Raw genomic sequence first — 21,408 nt, 5'->3', positions numbered from 1 at the left:
CTGCCTTGTGTCCCTCCTCCCGCCGTTTCCCGCCTCCCTCCCGCCGTCCGTTCCTCTCGTGTCCTTTCCCGCCCCCCTCCCGCCCCCTGTGTCTTCTCCCGCCCCCTCCCGCCCCCTCCCGCCGTCCGTTCCTCTCCCGCCCCCCCCCCGTGTCCTCGTAGGTGCTGCCGCCATTTTTTTTTATTTTTTTTTAATCCGCGGCTGCCCACGCCGCACTTGTGCCAATTTTCGTGCCTGTGTCCTCTCCCGCCGTCCGTTCCTCTCCCGCCCCCCCCGTGTCCTCGTAGGTGCCTAGAGCAGCTTGAGTGTTATGGCCTAATTCTCGCGACCCACCATGGATTCCCAACGTTGCACTCTGACTGGCCCAGCTCCACCCATCCCGCCGCAGTCCTGCACGTCACGGCCCCTGCCCCGAGGCTGGGAAAGCCTCTGCAGTTGGAGCGACCAGAGGAGCCGCGAGGGGCGCGAGCGGAGGTGCTGCTGCTGCCCCCGTCGCACCGCTCTGCAGACTTCAGCCACTGGTTCCGGACCCTCCTGCCCCCAGCTCCGCTCGCCATGGCAGGGCGGTTTGTCCTTTGGCAACTCTTTGCCGCGGTGCTGCTCGCCCTCCTGCAGCAAGCAGCCTCCTGCCCCAGCCGCTGACTGTGCTTCCGCACCACGGTGCGCTGCATGCATCTCATGCTGGAAACCCTGCCTGTCGTCTCGCCTCAGACTACCATCCTGTAAGTTTCTGCTCTTTGCGTTTCACTCTATTGAGCTGCGTGGCTGGCTAAACTCCGTCTGCACGCCGGTGTGCTAGCCGCATCCAAGGCTTACACGCTCACTGCATGAAGAAAACTATTGCCATTCAAACACACAAAAATGTAAGGCTTATAAGCGAGAGCCTAAACGAAGCCACAGCCTGCTATAATAAGCCTGGATGGCAAGATGCTGTTTTGCACTTTTTTTTTGTTTGACTGCCGCACTTGTGCCAATTTTCGTGCCTGTGTCCTCTCCCGCCGTCCGTTCCTCTCCCGCCCCCCCGTGTCCTCGTAGGTGCCTAGAGCAGCTTGAGTGTTATGGCCTAATTCTCGCGACCCACCATGGATTCCCAACGTTGCACTCTGACTGGCCCAGCTCCACCCATCCCGCCGCAGTCCTGCACGTCACGGCCCCTGCCCCGAGGCTGGGAAAGCCTCTGCAGTTGGAGCGACCAGAGGAGCCGCGAGGGGCGCGAGCGGAGGTGCTGCTGCTGCCCCCGTCGCACCGCTCTGCAGACTTCAGCCACTGGTTCCGGACCCTCCTGCCCCCAGCTCCGCTCGCCATGGCAGGGCGGTTTGTCCTTTGGCAACTCTTTGCCGCGGTGCTGCTCGCCCTCCTGCAGCAAGCAGCCTCCTGCCCCAGCCGCTGACTGTGCTTCCGCACCACGGTGCGCTGCATGCATCTCATGCTGGAAACCCTGCCTGTCGTCTCGCCTCAGACTACCATCCTGTAAGTTTCTGCTCTTTGCGTTTCACTCTATTGAGCTGCGTGGCTGGCTAAACTCCGTCTGCACGCCGGTGTGCTAGCCGCATCCAAGGCTTACACGCTCACTGCATGAAGAAAACTATTGCCATTCAAACACACAAAAATGTAAGGCTTATAAGCGAGAGCCTAAACGAAGCCACAGCCTGCTATAATAAGCCTGGATGGCAAGATGCTGTTTTGCACTTTTTTTTTGTTTGACTGCTGTTTTTGTCTACTTAAGTTTCTTTCAGGTTTCCAGGCACTGCTTTCAGTGAACAAAGGCTTGAGGCAGGCAGGGGAGATCAGGAATCTACCATGGGAATCTACTGTGGGGGCACTGGTTTGCCCGTTTCCAGTTCTTTGTTTTGTTCAGCAGAAAAGTTAGGGGAGTGAATGAAGCGAGTGAACTGCTTTTAAGTTCAATCTTTTGAATTTGCTCATATGGGTCTCGAACCAGTAACAACGTTCTGTAAATGCAGAAGCTTTAAAATCATCAAATTAAATCAGTTACTTGTTTTTTTTTAAGCATTTCTCGTGTCATGCTGTCTCGTTGGAAGTTTTACATACTTTTTTTACGTTTGTCAAAAAAAGTCTAACTGATTAAGCCAAATCAAGACGCACGAAGTGCTTAACGTGCCTTCTGAAAAAAAAGCCATTTCGACCCCGAACCTTCCTTGCTGGTTATGTGGCGCCGAGCCCTACGTTTGACAGTCTAGAAACAAAGCAGTGCAGAGTGAAATAAAGTTTCAAACCTCTTCACTTTTTACCGGCTCTGTTGACGCTCCAGCATGTATTTGATTTTTATCCTTTAAGTGTAAATAAGTTGCAATCATTAGAAGTCTGTGAGGTTTTCTTGTGAGTTTCATTGTTTCATTGGCGTGCCTCTGTGGGCAGAGGAACATGTAATTGAGCTTTACTCCTTCAATAATCCTAAAAAAAGCCTGAAACTACTCTTTATTATACTAGACCATAGGGTTTCGGATCTAGTTGGGCAGACGCTCGTGGGCTCGGGTTCTGTTTTTGAGTCCGTGGCAGAATTGCTAGTACACAAGTCAGTTGTCCGTTTTGTTACTCTGCCTGGTCTAAAAAGTTTTGTGTACGTGTGCATAGTGATGGTGCAATTGTACGGACATGTAAGAGAGTCTGTATTTGACCAGACAGGTATAGATGCTCACAGTCCATGTACATATTGCTATATCGGGACAGTCCAGACTTCCACTGTAGACCCCTGTCGCAGCCTGTTAGATTACAGATCCAACAACACAAAGCTGCCTTAATAATCCTTCAGTCCAGAAGTAGGACGTGGCTTTGTGCCAGTCGAGTGCAGATGTTTGCACAACTACTTTCAGATGCTTGACCCCGGGCTTCGTGCATGTCTGTTAAAGTACAGAGAAAGATGTATTTACAGTGTTTAAGTTTGACATAAAAAGTAATATTTATTGGAGGAATGAGTCTGGCAGCTGCATACGCTGGCGGTACTGATGGTGGAGTGGGAGAAGCTCAGCTTTGTGTAGTTGAGGAAAGCCCTACTTGTGTATTTAAATGCCTTCTCCTATTGGAGAGAGTCCTGAAAGCTGGAAGTCACCCCCCCCCCCTTTGCCCAGGTCTTATTTCTGCCAGCTGGCAGTGGAAATTGCTCATTGCAGGACCACAGCGAACTGTTCTTAATGTCATTGTGCTGTTTCTTTGTACTATTTATTGTGATCTCTTAATTCACCCTGGATGTTCACCTGGTGAACGTGTGAGCCTGGCAATGGCTGCCTTGAGGATTCGTATGTTGGGTGCATTCTGCTGTGCGCTTTTGCATTCCATCAGTTGTTGATGACGGTTGGAGTCCATTCTAAACTTTGTAGGAAATATTTCTACTGTGGTGGTGCTGTCCGTCAGCTAAGATGAAAGTGAATTTTTATGCCCCTACATGCTGCTCAGCCCCAAAATATGTTAATTGTAGAGAATCATTTCAATGCTCATGCAAGTACTGATGCCTTTTTAGGAGATTTGAGAGCTAAGGTCTCAGATTGAGACTCATGCAGGTTGCTACTAGTTGCAATCCAGGAAGGAATTTCCTAATGTTAATAGAGACTATAGTCCAGACCTAGGTTGTTTTGTTTGATATCAGGGTCTGTTAAATGTTCTGGTTCTCAGAGCAACTTAACATTTAGTTCATGTTGTCTGGAATTTGAGGCTGATGTGCCAACAGGTGCTTATGCAACTGTTTGAGTCTCTGACCATCCATGACTCCTTTATGGTGGATACAAGAATGCTGCCAGCGGCATACAAACTCCTCAGAACTTTCCCAGTTATTACTATTTACATGGTGTGTACCTCTTGGGGATTTTATATGGCCTCCAAGGTGAAGAACATTGGAATTGTGATGAACTTCAACTTTGCCATAAACAGGAAGCTTTTCATAAGACTTGCCCTGTTATTTATCTCCGAGAGAAAGTCCTCTTTCCTTGCTCGCTATTCCCTTATACACAATCTTTGCAACCCCCCGCACCCCAGTATATTTTGGACAACAAAGGGATGAAAAGATATGCACACTCCAAATCCAAGGACTCTGGCAGAGCACGTTGCAGCTTTGGGGGCAAAACAGTTTTAGTACAACAGTTGTTCTGTGGCATGCCTACCACAGGATTGCAGAAAACAGCAAGAACACATACATTTTAGCAACATTTTTTAAACCTTCCAGTTTAATGAAGCCTTTGACGTTCTATCTTAGGCCCCTTATCTCTCTCTTTATGGTACTTAATAACTTATTGGGTGCACTAAAGTCCAGCTTATGAATCATGTACCCCAAGATGAAAAATATCATAGCAACATTTTGATGTGGCATGTGTGCATCTTATTGTATTATTTTAACTTGTTTCTTGGTGCCTGTCTTTACCTAATGAATAGAGCATCAGGACGGGACAGGGCCTGCTCAAATCATTTTCTCAAACAAAAGTAAGGCTCACCTGCACCCTAAGCCAATGAAGACTTTTACACTGAAGGGCATCCTGAGGTTCTTTACTCCTCCCTTTAGTACATAGGCGATGATGCTGTTTTTACAGTCATTAACGAGTGACTGGGTGATGGTAACTTTAATTGCGACATGGAATATTTTATTTTTAGTATTTTACTTTTAGTTCCCTGCCCCCTCGCTGTGCTTGCTTCCCTGCCCCCTCGCTGTGCTTGCTCTCCTGAGTGTGTGTGTGGCTCTGGGTGGGTGTGTGTGGTTCTGGGTGGTTGTTTGTGGCTCTGGGTGGTTGTTTGTGGCTCTGGGTGGTTGTTTGTGGCTCTGGGTGGTTGTTTGTGGCTCTGGGTGGTTGTTTGTGGCTCTGGGTGGTTGTTTGTGGCTCTGGGTGAGTGTATGTGGCTCTGGGTGAGTGTATGTGGCTCTGGGTGAGTGTATGTGGCTCTGGGTGAGTGTATGTGGCTCTGGGTGAGTGTATGTGGCTCTGGGTGTGTGTGGCTCTGGGTTTGGCTCTGGCTGTGTGTGTGTGTGTGTGTGTGGCTGGCTCTGGGTGTGTGTGGCTGGCTCTGGGTGTGTGTGTGTGTGGCTCTGGGTGTGTGTGTGGTAGTAATTGCTGTCTGCTGTCGTCCGTAGGGTACAATAGGTCTCGGATTTGCAATAGATTAAGCCAACGGCAATGTAAATGACCATGCCATTTATCTGTTTTCAAAACCAACACGTAAATACAAATTTTGTCATTTACAATGCCAATAGCTCTAACTTTTCCAAAGGCGAAACCATTGCATTGTAAATGCTTGTTTAAAAAGGAGCTAGCCAGGCTATTAAATTCATGGTTAACACCACAATAGCCTATGGAAATTTTTATTACTGCTTTACCGCGGGACTCCCACTTTGACGACGGGGAATGATTCAAGCATGTGAATATATGAAAGATAACCCAATACTGGATAAAGTAAGTATTTTCAACTTTAAAGCTTTTGGTTTGTCCAGACGCCTTTTAGATTAGGTAGAAGGTTATGAGTGCAGAGAGTAAGGAAAGCAAGAAGGAGTAGTTTCTTACCTGTAACTCCAGTTCTGTAGCAGGGGTATCTCTGTTATAGTCATAATCTAGTAAATAGTCCCGCCCATGTGCGTGGACCCCAGAGCAATCAAAAATAACCTCTTAAGTCGTCTTCTTTGCAGTCCTGCATAGACACTTAAGAGAAAATTAAAGACAATAATGCAGCCTGTACCTACAAGGCTACACTGTCCAGTACTTCAACTAGAAATGCCAAGGATATTTTACCAACATCACATTTACCATAATATGTCAAGTTCCATCCATAGAGAAACTTCCCCTTCACAAAAACCTTGGAATGATAGAGAGGAAGGGATGGACAGACAAGCCTCCGTAGGCTGCCATTATGTGTCTGAAAAAGGGATACCGTGCCTTTAGGGAACTCTCTAGAGACCCTCAGTATCCCAGCATGCAAAGCCAAGTCCTTTTACTTTCAGTTCTTTTTGAAGGTGCATAAAGTAAGGCCTGTAGCATACATTACAGTACCATTTTCTCCACCGGGGAGGAGGGCGGGCGCTTAGGACTATAACAGAGATACCCCTACGACAGAACTGGAGTTACAGGTAAGAAACTACTCTTTCTGTAGTAGGGGATCTCTGTGTATAGTCATAATCTAATGAATAGAATGGCAAGCCCATCCCAAAAACTAACGCTGCGGTGGAGAAAAAACAGACAACACCACTACTGTGCAAACAGATTTCGCAACAAAGCCTGCCCAACCTGAGCATCTGCCCTGGCATCAGAGTCCAGACAGTAATGCTTAGCAAAGGTGTGGACCGACTTCCAAGTGGCCGCACCGCAGATCTCTGCAATGGGAAAATTGCGGAGCAAGGCTATTGTAGCTGCTTTGCCCCTGGTAGAATGAGCCTTAGGCTTACCCCTAAGGTCTTGTTCGCTTTCTGATAACATAGCTAGATACATGACACAATCCACCTGGAGATGGACTGTTTAGAGGTAGCCAGACCAGTCCTGACCGACCCATAGTTGATAAACAATTGGTCGGACCTACGAATATCCTTGGTCTTCTTCAGATAGAATTTCAACACCCTCCTGACATCCAGGGAATAGAGAGAACGATCCGCTGGAGTGGAAGGGTTTTGAAAAAACGTTGGTAAAGTTATAGTCTGATTAACATGAAAATCAAAGATCACTTTAGGAAGGAACTTAGGTTGAGTAGGCATAACAACCTTAGCAGCATGAAACACAGTATAACGTTCCTGGCAACACAATGCCTGAATTTCACTCACCCTGCGGGCCGATGTAATGGCCACGAGGAACGCCGCCTTCCACGACAGGTGCTGCAGTGAAGCCTTGAGAATAGGCTTGAAAGGTTCCTTCATCAACCTGGACAGCACCACATTCAGCTCCCACGAAGGCGAAGGACGCCGAACAGGAGGTAACACCTTCTTCAATCCTTTCAAAAAATCCTTCATCACAGGAATCTGGAAGAAGGATGTCTGGAAAGGATATTTCCTGTATGCAGTCAATGCTGCGAGGTGAACCTTAATGGAAGAGAAATTAAGTCCAGACTGAGCTAAATACAGAAAGGTATGGAAGGATGACATCTTCCTTGCAAGTCGTCGGATCATAGTACTTAGACGTGCACCAGATGCAGAATCTCTTCCACTTGTAAGCTTAAGAAGTCCTAGTGGAAGGCCTCTTAGCCTCCTTCAATATGTCCATGCAATCCTCAGGAAGATTCAAGTGGCCATATTGCACTATCTCAGGAGCCATGCCGCCAAACTCAACGATGAGAGGTTGGGGTGCACCATCTGCCCCCCGAACTTCGCGAGAAGGTCCGGCCGACCCGGCAGCCACCGGTGAGGTAGGAGCGACCAGTGAAGCAGGTCTGTGAACCACCACTGTCTGGGCCATTCCGGAGCGATGAGGATCATCTGCGCCCTGGACTGGAACATCTTGATGTGCACCGCCGGAATCAAGGGAATTGGTGTGTCCTGGGTTTGATAGGGTTGGAGGGGGAGGAGGGGACGGCGTGGAAGAGATGGAGTCAGAAACCTTAAAGAAAGTTTTAAGGGAAGGTTTTATTTTTATATACGACTTCCGCCTTCTGCTGGTAGTACTTTCGCTGGCAAAAGCAGCCGGGTCGACGGGTGGTCTTCTTGTGGACTACAGCGTGTTCTCACTCAGGTGGCCGCTTGTCTCTCAGATTCCAGGCAGTCACTGAGATAAAAGGAGAAAGGGGACGGTTTTAGTGGAAGGGTAAGGACTCAAAGGTCAGGACCGGGAGTGAGGGTAACCAGTGCTCAGTGATTATGCTACAGCCATAGTGTGAGGTGCTCGTGCAGGGAACAGGGGAATTGAGGACTATACACAAGGCTATGTATCTATACACTGTACAGGTTACTCGGGAGGCGGTATTCTACGTCCAACCCAGCCCGCCACTTTGCCCCGTACCTGTTGGAGCCACGCTCCTCCCGTGGGAGCGTGGCGGGGCGACTCGTGGGAACAATGGCCTCCTGGCTTCTCCGACTCCTTCCTGGTCTGCCAGGCTCTTTCAACACTCTCCTCTTCGGTCTTCGTCTCTTCTCCGGTATAGAAAACTCCTTTCTCCTCCGTGGCCGTTCGACTCTTCCTGGTTCCTCCCTTTTTTTGACGTTGTACCGCTTATGGAGGGTGTGTCTACGTCCTTTGGATACTCCCACTAAAAGGGATCAGCCACTTCCTCGTCCTGCCACCAGTAGTCCTGGTCTTGTGTTGCCCACGCATCCCGCGGGACGGCTTCAGGCTGCTGAAACAAGGGAAGGGAAGCAGGTGAAAGCGGGTTGGCGGACCACCAGTCCATGTCCGGGGATTGTACCCCCATCGGAGAACCCACCCCGTCACACGGTGGAAAAGCGTAGAGAAAGCTGTTCGACCAGCTGATCCATAACGCGTTCCCCAGAGTCCCCGGCTGGTAATACCTCGAGGCGAAGTCGAGGCCTTTTCGGTTTTCGGAGGTGGCGAACAGATCTAAGTCTGGAGTGCCCCACATGGCAAAGATGTCGTTAAGCACCTCGTCGTTTAAGACCCACTCGTGGTTTTCTTGGATCAACCTGCAGAGGGCATCCGCTTGAACATTCTGCACACCTGGCAGATCAGTCGCCGTTATCGTCAGTCCCCTGGCTAGTAGCCAGTGCCAGATCGCCTGCGCTTCCTGTGACAGTGAGCGCGATCTTGAGCCCCCCTGCTTGTTGAGATAATACATTGTGGTCGTATTGTCCGTCAAGTAAGGAGTTGGTCTGGAAGGACGGATGAAAGGCCTTCAGTGCCAAGTGAACAGCTCTGAGTTCCAGGAAATTGCTGTGATACGTGGACTCTGCCGGAGACCACGTTCCCTGGATCTGTAGATGGTCTGACTGCACTCCTCAGCCCTGGAGAGACGCATCCATCACGATAGTTTGAGTGGGGATGTCCTTGTGGAAAGGAATCCCTCTGAGGAGATTCTCTGCTAAGCACCACCATCTCAGGGACTGTTGGGCGTGACGAGACAACTGGATTCTGTCGTCCCAGCACCCTTTCCTCTGGTGTCACTGATCCTCCAAGCATTCCTGCAGCGGTCTCATGTGGAGGCGCGCATGTGGAGTGAGGAAGATGCAAGAGGCCATCGACCCCAGTAGAGAAGACACCGTCCTCACTGTTGTAGATGGTGCAGCTATGAGAGCATGAGCCTTCCGAAGGATCGATAAGCGTCTCTCCTCCGAAGGAGACACACTTGCTGACAGCGTATTGATGGAGGCTCCCAAGTACTGCAGGCACTGGACAGGAATCGGGACAGACTTGGACATATTTATGTGCAACCCTAGCTAGCTCAACAGAACAGCCGTCTTGTTGAAGTGCAGTTGCGCTTCCTGGAAGGTGGAGGCTTTGATCAACCAGTCGTCCAGGTACGGGTAGACAAACACCTTTTTCTTTCTCAGGTGCACAACCACCACTGCCATGCATTTGGAAAAGGTCCTGGGTGCAGACTTCAGTCCAAACGGTAGTACGGTGTACGGATAGTGATTGGTGCCGACTAGAAATCGCAGTTACTTCCGGTGTTTTTATGCAATGGGCACATGAAAGTATGCATCTTGCAGATCTATTGCGCAAAGCCAGTCTCCCCTTTGCAGCTGAGGATAGATCTGGTGCAAGGACAGCATGCAAAACTTTTCTCTGCAAAACCATTTGTTTGCTTCGCAAATCCAGAATGGGCATGAACTCGTTCTTGTCCTTCTTCTGTACCAGGAAGAAAGTACAGGTACAGGCCCTTTCCCCTTTGAGACAGAGGGACATCTTCTATCGCCCTTTTTCTTAACAGGGTATCGGCCTCTGCCTGGAGCTCGCGCAGTCGGAACTGCGAGCAAACCAGTGGAATTGCTGGAGGCGGGCTGGTGAAATGAAGACTGTATCCCTTGCAATATTCAGTACCCACTTGTCCTCAGTAATTTTTCTCCACTCTGCCAAGTAATGTTGGATGCTTCCCCCCCACCAGAGCGGGTAACCGACAAGGGGGAAGTAGCACCTCAGGGGCTAGCCCCGGCCGGGCCTTTGGGCGTCGAGGAGGACTGCTGGCCGCCTCTGCCCCTCTGTCGCTTTTGGAAAGGTCGCCTCTGGTACTGCTGCTGATGTTGCTGCTGGCCAGTTTGACGACCTTGCCCTCTGCCCTGGGCACCAAAACCCCTCTGGAAGGGGCGGAAAGACATCTTCTGCTCCTTCGGCTTCTCTAACCCGACGGCTGTCAGCGTTTCAGCCTCCGCCTTCATGCGGGCCATCTCCTCATCAGCGTGTTTTCCAAACAATGTCGTTCCAGAGAACGGCAGGTTGGCGACCCTCTGCTGGGCCGCTGCCGCACTGATCACTTGATTGGACACCATCATGCCCTCGTTGATGATCTCTTGAAAATCTTCCCTGTTGTCTCTCGGGAGGTGTTCCAGAAACTGCTGTAGGAAATCCCACAACGATCGGTCGTATCGCCCCCGGAGAGCTGTGGCACTAGCGGCTTTCATAGACGTAGCAGCTGTACCGCAGACCTTACGACCCGCAGAATCCATCTGCTTACTCTCTTTATCAGGGGGTACCGTGGATGATGGAGCAGTAGCGTGTTGTTTCCTGGTGGCCGTAGCGATCACCGAATCTGGGACCGGGTCCGATCTGAGAAACGCCGGATCGAAGTATGGAGGCCTGTATTTCGGTATCTTGTCGAGGCCGGCGTCAGGAAAAGTTCCATCGCCGGTTCCTCCAGCCCCGGCACTAAGGGCAACAGTTGTCGTGACAGCTGCCGCTTATGGAGGGTCTCGAAGATCACTGACGTAGAAGGCGTGGGCACCGTCAGGGTAATACCCAGCTTCGCCGCCCCTCGTAATAACACCTCTTGAAACGACACAATGCTGTCCACCGGTGACAATCTCGTGTGGGGTGAATCTGACAGAGTGGGCAAATACCCCCGAGCACTGGATGAATCCGTATGACGGGATCTCGACCGATCTAGTTTGAGACCTTGTAGATGAACGACGGTCACTCCTAGAACGGCGTCTTCGCCTGGATCACGACCTGGGATGTGATCTGGTCCTTCGAGGTCGTGGACGATCCACCGGCCTGGTCGGGGGTGGACGCTGCGGAGGTAGAGCCGGAGTCCTTGGCTGTGGCGTCCCCTTAGGTGGTGACGGTAGGCGCGGCAGCGAGACGGACTTTGGAGGAGGCCGCGGTGGAGGAGGCGGAGGACGATGAGGAGGAAGTGGAGGCGGAGGAGGAGGAGTCTTCGGAAGAGGAGTCGTCGTCGTCCTCGGAAGTGGCGGAAGCGGCAGAGGAGTGGGTCTCTTCTGCAGCAACGTAGGAGGCGTAGGCGACCTTGGCCGAGAAGGGGAGTAGATTTGAGAGTACTCGGAGTCGGAAGATCCAACCACTCTCTTCTTCTTTGCCGGCCTTCGCGACAAAGTCCTAGAAGCAGATCTTCTACTAGATGAACGCCAGCGCCGCCGCGACCGGGGGCTCGTGGAAGCAGAGGAAAGGCTGACCACCGAGCCCAGGGACGCTGTCCTTGCCCTGGATCGCCTTCTGGAGGTTGACTTCTCCTTTCTAGAGGTCGACCTCTGCCTCGACGTCGACACATGCCTCGACGGCGATCTCCTTTTCCGGGTATACAGAGGGACAGGAGCGCCCAGGGTATGGAGACAGCTTAAGGTGGCGAGGATGCAATTACCTGGGTTAGATCTTGATAGGGAGGCATATGCGGTGTGAAGGTTGAAATATTCCTACTATATAGGGGGAGATAAGAGGGGGAGATATGCTAGCGAACAAGCTTAGAACCCACACACAACAGACTAAGAGCCACTCCATCATAGATGATGGGGAGAGGAACACACTGATGATGAAGATATTGCCCATACCTTCAGGGACTTTTATGTGCAACTGTATACTGGAGAGAATAGATCAGAAAACTCATAACGAACTACTTAGAGGGGGTCCACACATCTAAGATAGCTCCAGAACAGGCAGAGACAAAAGAGGACCCTATTAGATTTTATGAGGTGATTGGAGCGACCGCACAACTTAAAACTGTCAAATCCCTGGGCCCAGATGGATTCTCGACTGGGTTTTATAAGGTCTTTTTCCACATTCTAGCGCGGATTCTGACACAGCTGTTTAGTTCTTTGGGGGGACCGGGATAAATACCCTAGGGGATGCTAGGCGCGTTGATCGTGGTCTTACCCAAGCCTGGAAAGGATAACAAAAAACGTGGGTTGTATCGCCCCCGAGTGGACCTGAAACTGTTCACAAGCATTTTAGCAGTGCAATTAGATCCCCTGGTGCCTTGAATGATAGACCTGGACCAGGCCGGGCTTGTCCACGGTAGGCAAAGTGGCGATAACACAAAAAGGATTTTACATCTTATGAACAAGCCACACCGGAAGCACATGGATGCCCTGCTACTAATGTTGGGTGCCAAAAAGGCATTCAATCAAGTAGATTGGGGGTATCTTGAGCAAACTCTGACCCAAATTGGGGTGGGACATCGCTTTCGGTAATGGATAGCAGGTTGCTATCACACTCCCACAGCTACTATTGGGGTCAACTGCATCTCCTCACGGCCCTTCACAATCCAACGGGGCAATAGACAGGGGTGCCCGCTGTCACCACTTTAATTTGCCCTATATATTGAGCCGTTGGCTCAGAAAGTCATGGACAACCCGGAGATAAAAGGTATTCCATTGAGAGGGGAGGGGGGAGGCAAACCATCAGTTTATATGCCAATGGCATGGCATACTAGCTTCACTGGAATCCCCAGAGATCGCTACCGGCCTTCTTGGGAAAAATGGAGGATTTTGGGCGGGTGTCTGGGTTCAAAGTTAACGTTGTAAAATCACAAATTCTCAACTTAAAGGGGTCACTATTAGGCTTAGCAGCGCAGGGACATCACCCTTCGGGTATTCAAGTAGCATATTTTATCCCCTACTTGGGGATCGAATTAACCTCAACGGTGACCCAAACTGTAACGCGCAATTATACCAAGGTCAACCGACGGATTACAAAAGAGCTAGCTAGTTGGAGGCAACACCGCCTATCACTTTTAGGCCGTTTAGCTACGGTCAAAATGTCAATTTTGCCAAAGGCATTGTATATATTCCAGACGTTACCAGCCTCGCCACCTCACGAAGCTCCAGAGAAAAATATCTCATTTCATTTGGGCAGGACGCCACCCACGGATGTGAATTGAAGTGGGTTATTTGATGCCGGAGGAGGGTGGTTTGGGAATTCCAAATCTTTTGACATATTTTAGGGCAACCAAATTAAGGTACTTAGTAGAGTGGAAAAGATCGGAGTCGGAGAAACACTGGCTATTCCAGGAGCGGGCGCTAGCGGGGATGCAGTTATGGAAAATACCCTTCATGGCACCTTCTTGCAGGGGAGCAGGCCACCTATTCGACCTTGAAAAGATCATCTCTTTTACACAGCTGAAACAGGACTACTCAATAGCGGAGTAGGAGCGTTTTCACTATATGCAGATATGGCATTGGGTACTCCACCAAGAGGTACAACCAAAGGTTAGTCGGAAGTTGACCAGATATAAGAAGTGGTTGGCCACGAAGAACTCCGATAAAAAACTGATATCCGAGCTCTATGATATGCTACCACCGGCAGCTCCCATACAACTCACTACTAGTCAAAGAAGGTGGGGGAAAGAACTGGGGAAGATCTATCAAAGAAAGAATGGGACGCAATGTATTATAGGGCCAAGTACACGGAGCGTAATACGGCTAGCAAGGAAACAGCTCTTAAAATAGCCACATATTGGTACTTAACTCCTGCGCGCCTCAATAAAGGAAATCCTAACCTAAGTCGAACATGCTGGAAAGGATGTGAGAAGGAGGGAACTTTGTTGCACTTTTTGTGGGGGATTGCCCGCATCTATCGAGGTATTGGTCCCAAAAATTAGATGAGACAGATGCCGGATTTGATACCCAGATTCCACAGTTCCCGACATACATTGTACTAGGGCTTCCTAACCCCTTAATGTTCCCACTGAAGTCATGCAAATAGAAGCAAATGGGTCTGGCCATGTGGTATACCTTGAGGATGGAACGTATACATGCCTCTGTAACAAATTCAGTAACAGAATTTAAAGAGATTTGGAAACCACTTCTTGAGTTTCATGAAATCATGTGTCCAAAATACCTCCGGCTCCTCCGGATAACACATGTCAGGCGCGCAACACCAATTGGACTCAAAGGGCTTCGGCCCCCCGGTCCTGTGTGGCAGCCGGGGATAAGACAGCTTCTCGGGCACACACACAGCCGCACCCGAGCACTTCACAGGTCTTTAAAAGACCATTTGCATGTTAATGAGGTCTTGCTGTTGTTTCACCCCTTTTAAGAGCCCCTGCAGCTCTACTCTGCCTATTGCTTAAAGATTCAGGCCCCCTCCCCCGATTTTTTTTCTACACCCCCTTCCCCCGAAATTTGGCTCTAGTTGCGCCTCTGACACATGTAGATGAACCCCAGAAGATACACTAAATACCGAAACTAGGAAGGAAGAGATACAAATGATCCTGAATAGGGAGAGATGATGCTAATGCCAGAAGGGGGCAGGAAGGGGGGGGATATGTAGTTGTTGATTTTGTTTAATATTATATTTTGGTTCACTAAGTCTATACTGTAAAATGTATCACTTGAACACAAGGTATATCAGGGCAGTTGTGCTCTGTAATATGTAGACAAACTTGAACTACAGACTGTCCTAAAATGTGATGGCAGAAGCAAGTGGTGGTGATACGGTCATTAGCTGATGTTTTGTTGATGATACCAATCAAAAACAGAGTTAAACCTAAAAGGTCTCGATTGTTGTTTAGAGTAGTGGAATCAGGCAACAGAGGAGTCGCTAAGTCTATAAATGTTGTCACGTGGGATTGTTCATACCGTCGTGAGACTGGGTATCCAGGTGGGTGTTTACACTGATTGTCATGTATGTATTTGAGGAGTCCAATGGTCCAAGGTATTGTGAATAACCGTTATGGCCATGGGGGATAGGACTGTCTAATTATTTAGAAGCTACAGAAGAAGCATTCCAGGTATTGGCGTTTTCTGTGAAAAGTTATTTTGGTAGTTCTGGGTTTCTTGTTAATCTGTAATGGTGTGAGACTGGATTGGTTTTTAGATATACCCACTGAACAGACTTCTCTGAGTACATAACATTTTTTTCCAATTTAATGGAAGTTGTAGGCCTATTTGTTTCCAGCTTTCTTTCATCAACTTTCATACATTATCCACAAATAAAATGAATGATTTTAAATAGAATGTGAAATTGAATGTTCTAACTGGACTCTGTACTGTTTCTTCGACGAAATAGGCATACAAATAAACAATTACTTCTTAAGTAATCAATTAATTTACCTGTCTTGTATTTGATACTGTAAGTTCAAGTCATTTATGACAAATGGATTCCTGAGTTTAGCATAGGCAACTGCTTTGTCCAATGGAAAACCTAAAAATTAATTTAAAACATTAGCTGATACACATGGAAATCAGGTTCAACAGTACTTAAATATATAACATTTTCATCGGTATGAGCAAAGTAATGCAATATACTTTTCTTACTGCATAGGTCAAAAAAGGAAACTAAGTTTACAAACAGCCAAAAAATACACATTTCGGTAAGCATCATTACTTTAAGTGTTCTGGATCAAAGGTGCTTTAAATGTATTGGCATACTTGAAGGAATAAAAGAACTATTGATCAAGGTGAACTGTATGAAATATTCACTTTTATCCCTCAACTACTCCAATATTTCTTTGAAAATCACTGTTGGTAGCATGATATAAAGTAGGCAAAGAAATCATTCCGTGGTAAAGGTTTTGCAAAAGGACCTAATTGAGACTTTCTTATAAATATTTGTTTTTGTTTTTGGGTGAACTTGGCAATTGCATACAGTTTACAGAATACAAGTGTGTGCCATTCATGGCAATTACTGCATACAATAAACAAGAAGGGACTAGAGGTGTCTTGCTTTGTGAATGTTTCAGAGAGTGCTACGCAAAGCATGGTACCTCATGAACGGCGTTTACTTTGCTCACATTCTAGCACAGTATTTGTTGTTTTCCGTGGTCACATATTGGCGTATTACATCAATTGTAATGCAAGCACATGCAGCCCTTTTTTCTAAGTCTGACCTCCAATCGTGAACAGATGGCCCATCTCAGGTATTGCGTATGGGCACTCTCCAACAGTGTTGGACTGACGTAATTACAGCCCCATCCTAATGTGTGTGTACTAAAAGTGTGAAACAAAATGTTTGTATGATGTCTGGAACATTGCTTGAAATAGCTCATTGTGACTGTGGAAAGTTTTTGGGGATAAATATACACTGGAACGTGCATAGTTCAATAATATTCAATTGTAATTTGCTACCATTAATGTCAGTATGATTTATCTAAAAAAAAAAAAACTGGTTTAAAAAAAAAACTTGAATGCAATTTATTAGGCTACCCGTGTTGTGCATATCAATGCTTGTAGACAGTGTTTCTGGTCAGCGCAGGGCTCTGTCACATCCATCACTATCTTAATTTATTTACAAAAGAATCAATTATTTGGAGAGGTGACCACTGGTGATAGGACCAGATATTTTCAGTACTAGTATGGTATTACCTTGGTTTAGAAAGTGTCTCCCCTAGAGGATATTGTTGAGACTGTTAAATCTACACCAAACAACAAGTCTGCCGATTTAGACAGCCTCACAGCAAAATGATATAAAATATTCAGCTCATTTCCAGCTTCCAATCTATTACTAGTCTTAAGACCGTTTCAAATTGATGTAGCAGTTGAAGTTACCCCGGCCGAAGCTGAAATGACAATCATCCACAAAGAAAAAAAAAAAAGTCATAAGAACCTGGCAAACTATTATCCAATCGGATTATTAAACAGGGACGGTAAGCTTAACCCAAACATTTTAGCAAACAAGTTACAGTTTTTAGGTCTCGCCTAGCGACCACAGCGCATGCGCTGCTTCGCCTTGGCGAGAGTGTTTTTGTCGGTTTGGTGTGCGAAGGGAGACAGACCATGTGTGCGCCCGGGCAGGCGATGTGCACGTGCATGCGTCTCCTCTCTGCCTCACACGCTCCCACTGTGCGCTTGTTCTGAATACCACAATCCAGCACTCATGGCTCAAGAAGCAATCTCCCAGTCCTGACTTTAGGTATTTGTGGTGATTTCTTTTTTCTCTGCTTCGGTCAGTCTGGAGAGCGGAACAAACAGCAGCAGTAACTCACTGTGCAAACATTTACTTACAGTGCCCTTTCCAAAGGTTGAATGTTGTGCAACTTGGGCTCTGATGTCCCAGCCTCAAAAAGGCAGGATCAAAAGTGCCAGCCAGACACTACATATCAGTGGCGTAACCGAACTTGAGAGGGGCCCCTACAAAGTACATGGAGAGGGCCCCCCTGCTCCGGACCTTGTAATTTCGTCGCCCCCCCCCCCCCGCACAGCGGGGCATATTGTTACACCACTAGTACATATATAAAAAAAAGAGGACAACTGACATACCGGCTAATTCCACTCTCTTACTTGTGAAATATAATTCGCAGAACGACTTGTCTCAGAAAGCGGCCATATTACAAAGATCTGGTGGATAGGCTCCAGTACATTTGAGACAGTCACGCCTGCTGTGCCTTACGATTAAACTTAATGACTAAAAATGCTAAAATGTAATGCGCTTAAGTTTGGTTAATGCTTCCTACTGCACTATTATCGTTTCTAAGCACTCTTACTATTGCCAATGTGCAGGGCCTTAACATATCGACCTCGGAAGGATGGAAAGCGGAGCCACCTCCATGTAGAGAGGCTAACGCAAAAGTTATGGATGTTAAAAGGATTGTGGAATTTCAAGGGTATCGAGCCTTAAAGCATACTACTTGGGGTACCTGCAGGTGCACAAGTGAAGCCACAATCGGAAAACGCAGAATAAAAAGAAACACTTTGAATAACTGTAGCCTTTATTTTGGGAAGGGAATAACCTACTTTCCAGATCAGCACCGTCTTGCTGCAGCAACACAGCCCGGTGTTTTGATTACCGTAATTCCATGTACTTGCGCTTCCCAATTAATTGATGTGGAACAGACTAGGGCCAGGGCGGAGCTGGACAGCGGGGTTGGTTCATCACAACACTGTGAAAGCACAGCTCCTCTGCTCAAGCCACTGGGGGCCAAGCCTGCACTGCACAAAATATGACATAACAAAGATGTATTTTCATATCACGTGCTTTATTTACGTGAGAAGCCAAGTTTATTTACTTCAACGCTTTCCTGTGTCCGATATGTTCTGTTTCATTGTAAGCTTCAGTCCCATACTTAGATCAAGCATGCTTGTGTTTTATTTATCACACAGCTGTTTTGTCTGGCTATGTGGCGTTGAAATAGCGAGGATATGTCAAACCGCTTCTACGCAGAACGGTCGTTAAAGTGGCGTTAAACCGCTTTCTTTCTCCCCTGCTGACAACTGCTTCTGATTTAGGACACATGTTTAGGGTAGGCCAGTATATTCTCCCCATGTCTACATTTTATAGAAGTTTTCATATTCTGGACCTAGCCAGACCATGTATATGAACCCACCCGACCTGACATTCTATATGCTGCATCTAATGGTGTAGTACTTCCTGCTACAACAAAAATGTTCACAGCACAAATATAATAAAGGCCTTAGCTGGATTCACGACCTACAAAGAGATTTTCACATCATGTTGATTCCACCAATGCAGGTTCAAATTTGACCCCAAATTCAAATCTCCCTCTAGTAATTACAGTCCCTGGAAATTCCTCTATTTTTAAAAAGGTTTATTTTCCATAGAGCAGTGTCACTTAAGTTCCGGTGACGAAAGCGACACCAGTATAAATACTACAGTAATGCCTTTTTTTAACCATATGAGGTCTTTGTTATACTTACTTCCAGAATCGCTTGCATATACATGCAGTATTTATGTCTTTCAAGCCCGTTTCTTTTGTATAATATTTTACATCACACCTACCTCACACCACCCATGACGTCTGTTTTCAGGTCGAGGTGTCAGAAGTCCTGAGTCAGTAATTCAGAGAAACATTTCCAGCTCAGCCGCTGACACACCCTCTTTCCGGCTGAACCCGATACGCGAGAAGTCTGCTGCTAAGTGCCTGCAAGGGCACCATCGCGTCATCATCCGTCGCCCCGCAGCCCCTCCCTGGCTCAGGCATGCTGACTTCACTACAAGGAATGCTCAAAGTGTGCTGGTAGATAAACACAGTCTAACGCCATGGTGTCTCTTGTGTTCACCAGAATGTCCTACGTTAAGAACAGCTTACTAGATCAATAATTGTGCGATGGATCACTCGAGACTCCCAGGACATTGCACTAGAAAGTGGGATAGGATGTGTCATAACCCCAGAGCTGTCGACTTTGGAACTGGGGAACCAGGGTCGAGTCTTGTCTGAACATCCTGTGCTTCTGGGCAAATAATCTTCCCGTGCCTACCCAAACAAACATTTGCAATGCAATAGTCTCGCATTTACGCGTGTTTGAGCTATTGATATCGCAAATAATGCATTTTATTTTTGTTTTCGTTTAAAAAACAAATAAAAGACATTGTCATTTATAATGGCAATAGCTTAAACTTGTGTAACTGCAAGACCTATTGCATTTCAAATGCTTGTTTTTAAATGCATTTGTCTGACACAAACAACATTTTTTAAGGGCAGATTCTCTGGTGACAACACAAGACTGCTGAGCCATATAAATCGAACACCCAAATTAACCAGTTCTTTCCAGAACCAATAACCTGTTAATGATATTTTATCAGCCAACACAAAAAAATACTACACAGTACTCACTGATTGCAATAAAGAGTATGCAGATGATATCTCGTCATAAACATCATCCATACTTCCTATTCTCGTTGCACTGTGCATCAATATGTAAAAGTGTTTAAAGAGGTCAAAGAAAAGAAAAACACACCACAACAACAATGTTAGGGTAGTAGAGTAGGCAGTAGGAAGATTGATATGATTGCTGCTTTCGTTATGCAGCACACTTTGATTTAAGTGAGTGTATGTGCACAGACCCTCCACACAGTGGCAGCTGGCTCTCAACCCACAGCCTCCTCAATTTCCTCTCCATTTTCCGTGGCACTGGCACTCTTGCGCTCTGTCCTAGTGCGCAGGTAGTCTTGTAATGAGGATTAAACATCTCTAGGGCGAGCGCGCACTGGCATCAATTCCCAGTTGTTGTTGAGTTGCTCTTGGGAAAATGCTGCATCCTGCAGCCAATCCGCGGCTCGTGGCACAGCGCGCCTGCTCAACCTCATCACCACTTGCCGCTTGGCGAGGAGAAAAAGCATCCTAGTTATTTTGCGCCCCTAGCACATCTTTCACATAGCTTAATAACACAAACCGCAGAGAGGACTCAATTGTGTTCCCCGTAATAGTATCCAGTGATGAAAAGATCACACCAAGGAAATTCATAATATCCGCACAGTCCTATGCAAGGTTCAGAAAATTAGAGAAGGCGGTAGTTAGGTGAAAACACACATGCTTGGTTGCAGCAGTATCGCCACTGGTCATCAGTGAGAGGGTTGACAGATCCGTGTCCCATGCCCCGCAGCTAGCCGGAGTGCACACTGGCGCGGTCTCCTGCATGCCAGCACATAGTTACCTAATTAGCTTACAAGGCGACGAGGATGTACCTGAAAGACTGGTGGGGCATCAGGGAAGGAGTTGTGGCTCGTCCGATTCTCTGCCCTTAATTGCATGAAAAGGGCATCCACAGCAGGGGGTCTGAGCCCCCAACATTGTTGTCACAAAGTAATCATCAGGGTACAAGGATCCCTTGCTGGTCAGTTGCATGTTGCACAGCCTAGTTCAGGCGCCCCGATCCAAAGTGAAAGGTGACTAGGTAGTGTCCTATAAATGGCACCAATAGAGCGAATAGAAGTTCCAACTATGCTCTCTGTCGGAGATCCCTCCAGGTCCATACCATGCAAGCAACCGTATAAATCTGCCCACGTGGTCACCTGGGAGTTCCAAACAGCGCCATTGGCAGAGAGCAAGGCACCGACTGATTGTTTTCGTTGCCATATGGGCAAAGAACTATACGGGGAATAGCCAGTAGCATGCGAAATATGCCTGGGCACAGTAATAATAGAGACCCATGCCTGGGACCCCCAATACGCCCTGCTCAAAAGGCAAAGTCATCACCTTCCAGGTAATCCACGGCTGCCCCCCAGCCAATGCCAGTGATATCAGGTGGGATCGCAGTTGTAGACATTTTAGTATCAAAGGGAGCAGGAATAAACACAGAAATTTGGGTAGGTTCACCATCTTACCAATAGCCAGCATCCCGGACAGGGATAGTGGAAGTCCATGACAGCATTCCACTCGGTCTTCCAGCCATGTCATTAATCTCTCATATTATCATTCTAG

General features: G+C 47.6%; 1 protein-coding gene across 17 annotated transcripts in view; it reads right to left on the bottom strand.

The window, feature by feature from the left end:
• PPIP5K2 (diphosphoinositol pentakisphosphate kinase 2) overlaps nucleotides 1–21,408 on the bottom strand; it is a 1,400,407-nt gene that overhangs the window by 1,256,025 nt on the left and 122,974 nt on the right. For all 17 annotated transcript variants that reach the window (XM_086960990.1, XM_086960983.1, XM_086960987.1 and 14 more), the window contains exon 4: nucleotides 15,365–15,455. In XM_086960990.1, coding sequence (XP_086817116.1) covers nucleotides 15,365–15,455 — 91 coding nt within the window. The remainder of the gene's footprint in view (nucleotides 1–15,364; nucleotides 15,456–21,408) is intronic.

This window comes from Lissotriton vulgaris, chromosome 3_1 (assembly GCF_964263255.1).
Source record: "Lissotriton vulgaris chromosome 3_1, aLisVul1.2, whole genome shotgun sequence".
NCBI lineage: Eukaryota > Metazoa > Chordata > Amphibia > Caudata > Salamandridae > Lissotriton > Lissotriton vulgaris.
Note: the sequence above shows the minus strand (reverse complement) of the source record. Positions and strands in the feature narration are given on the sequence as shown.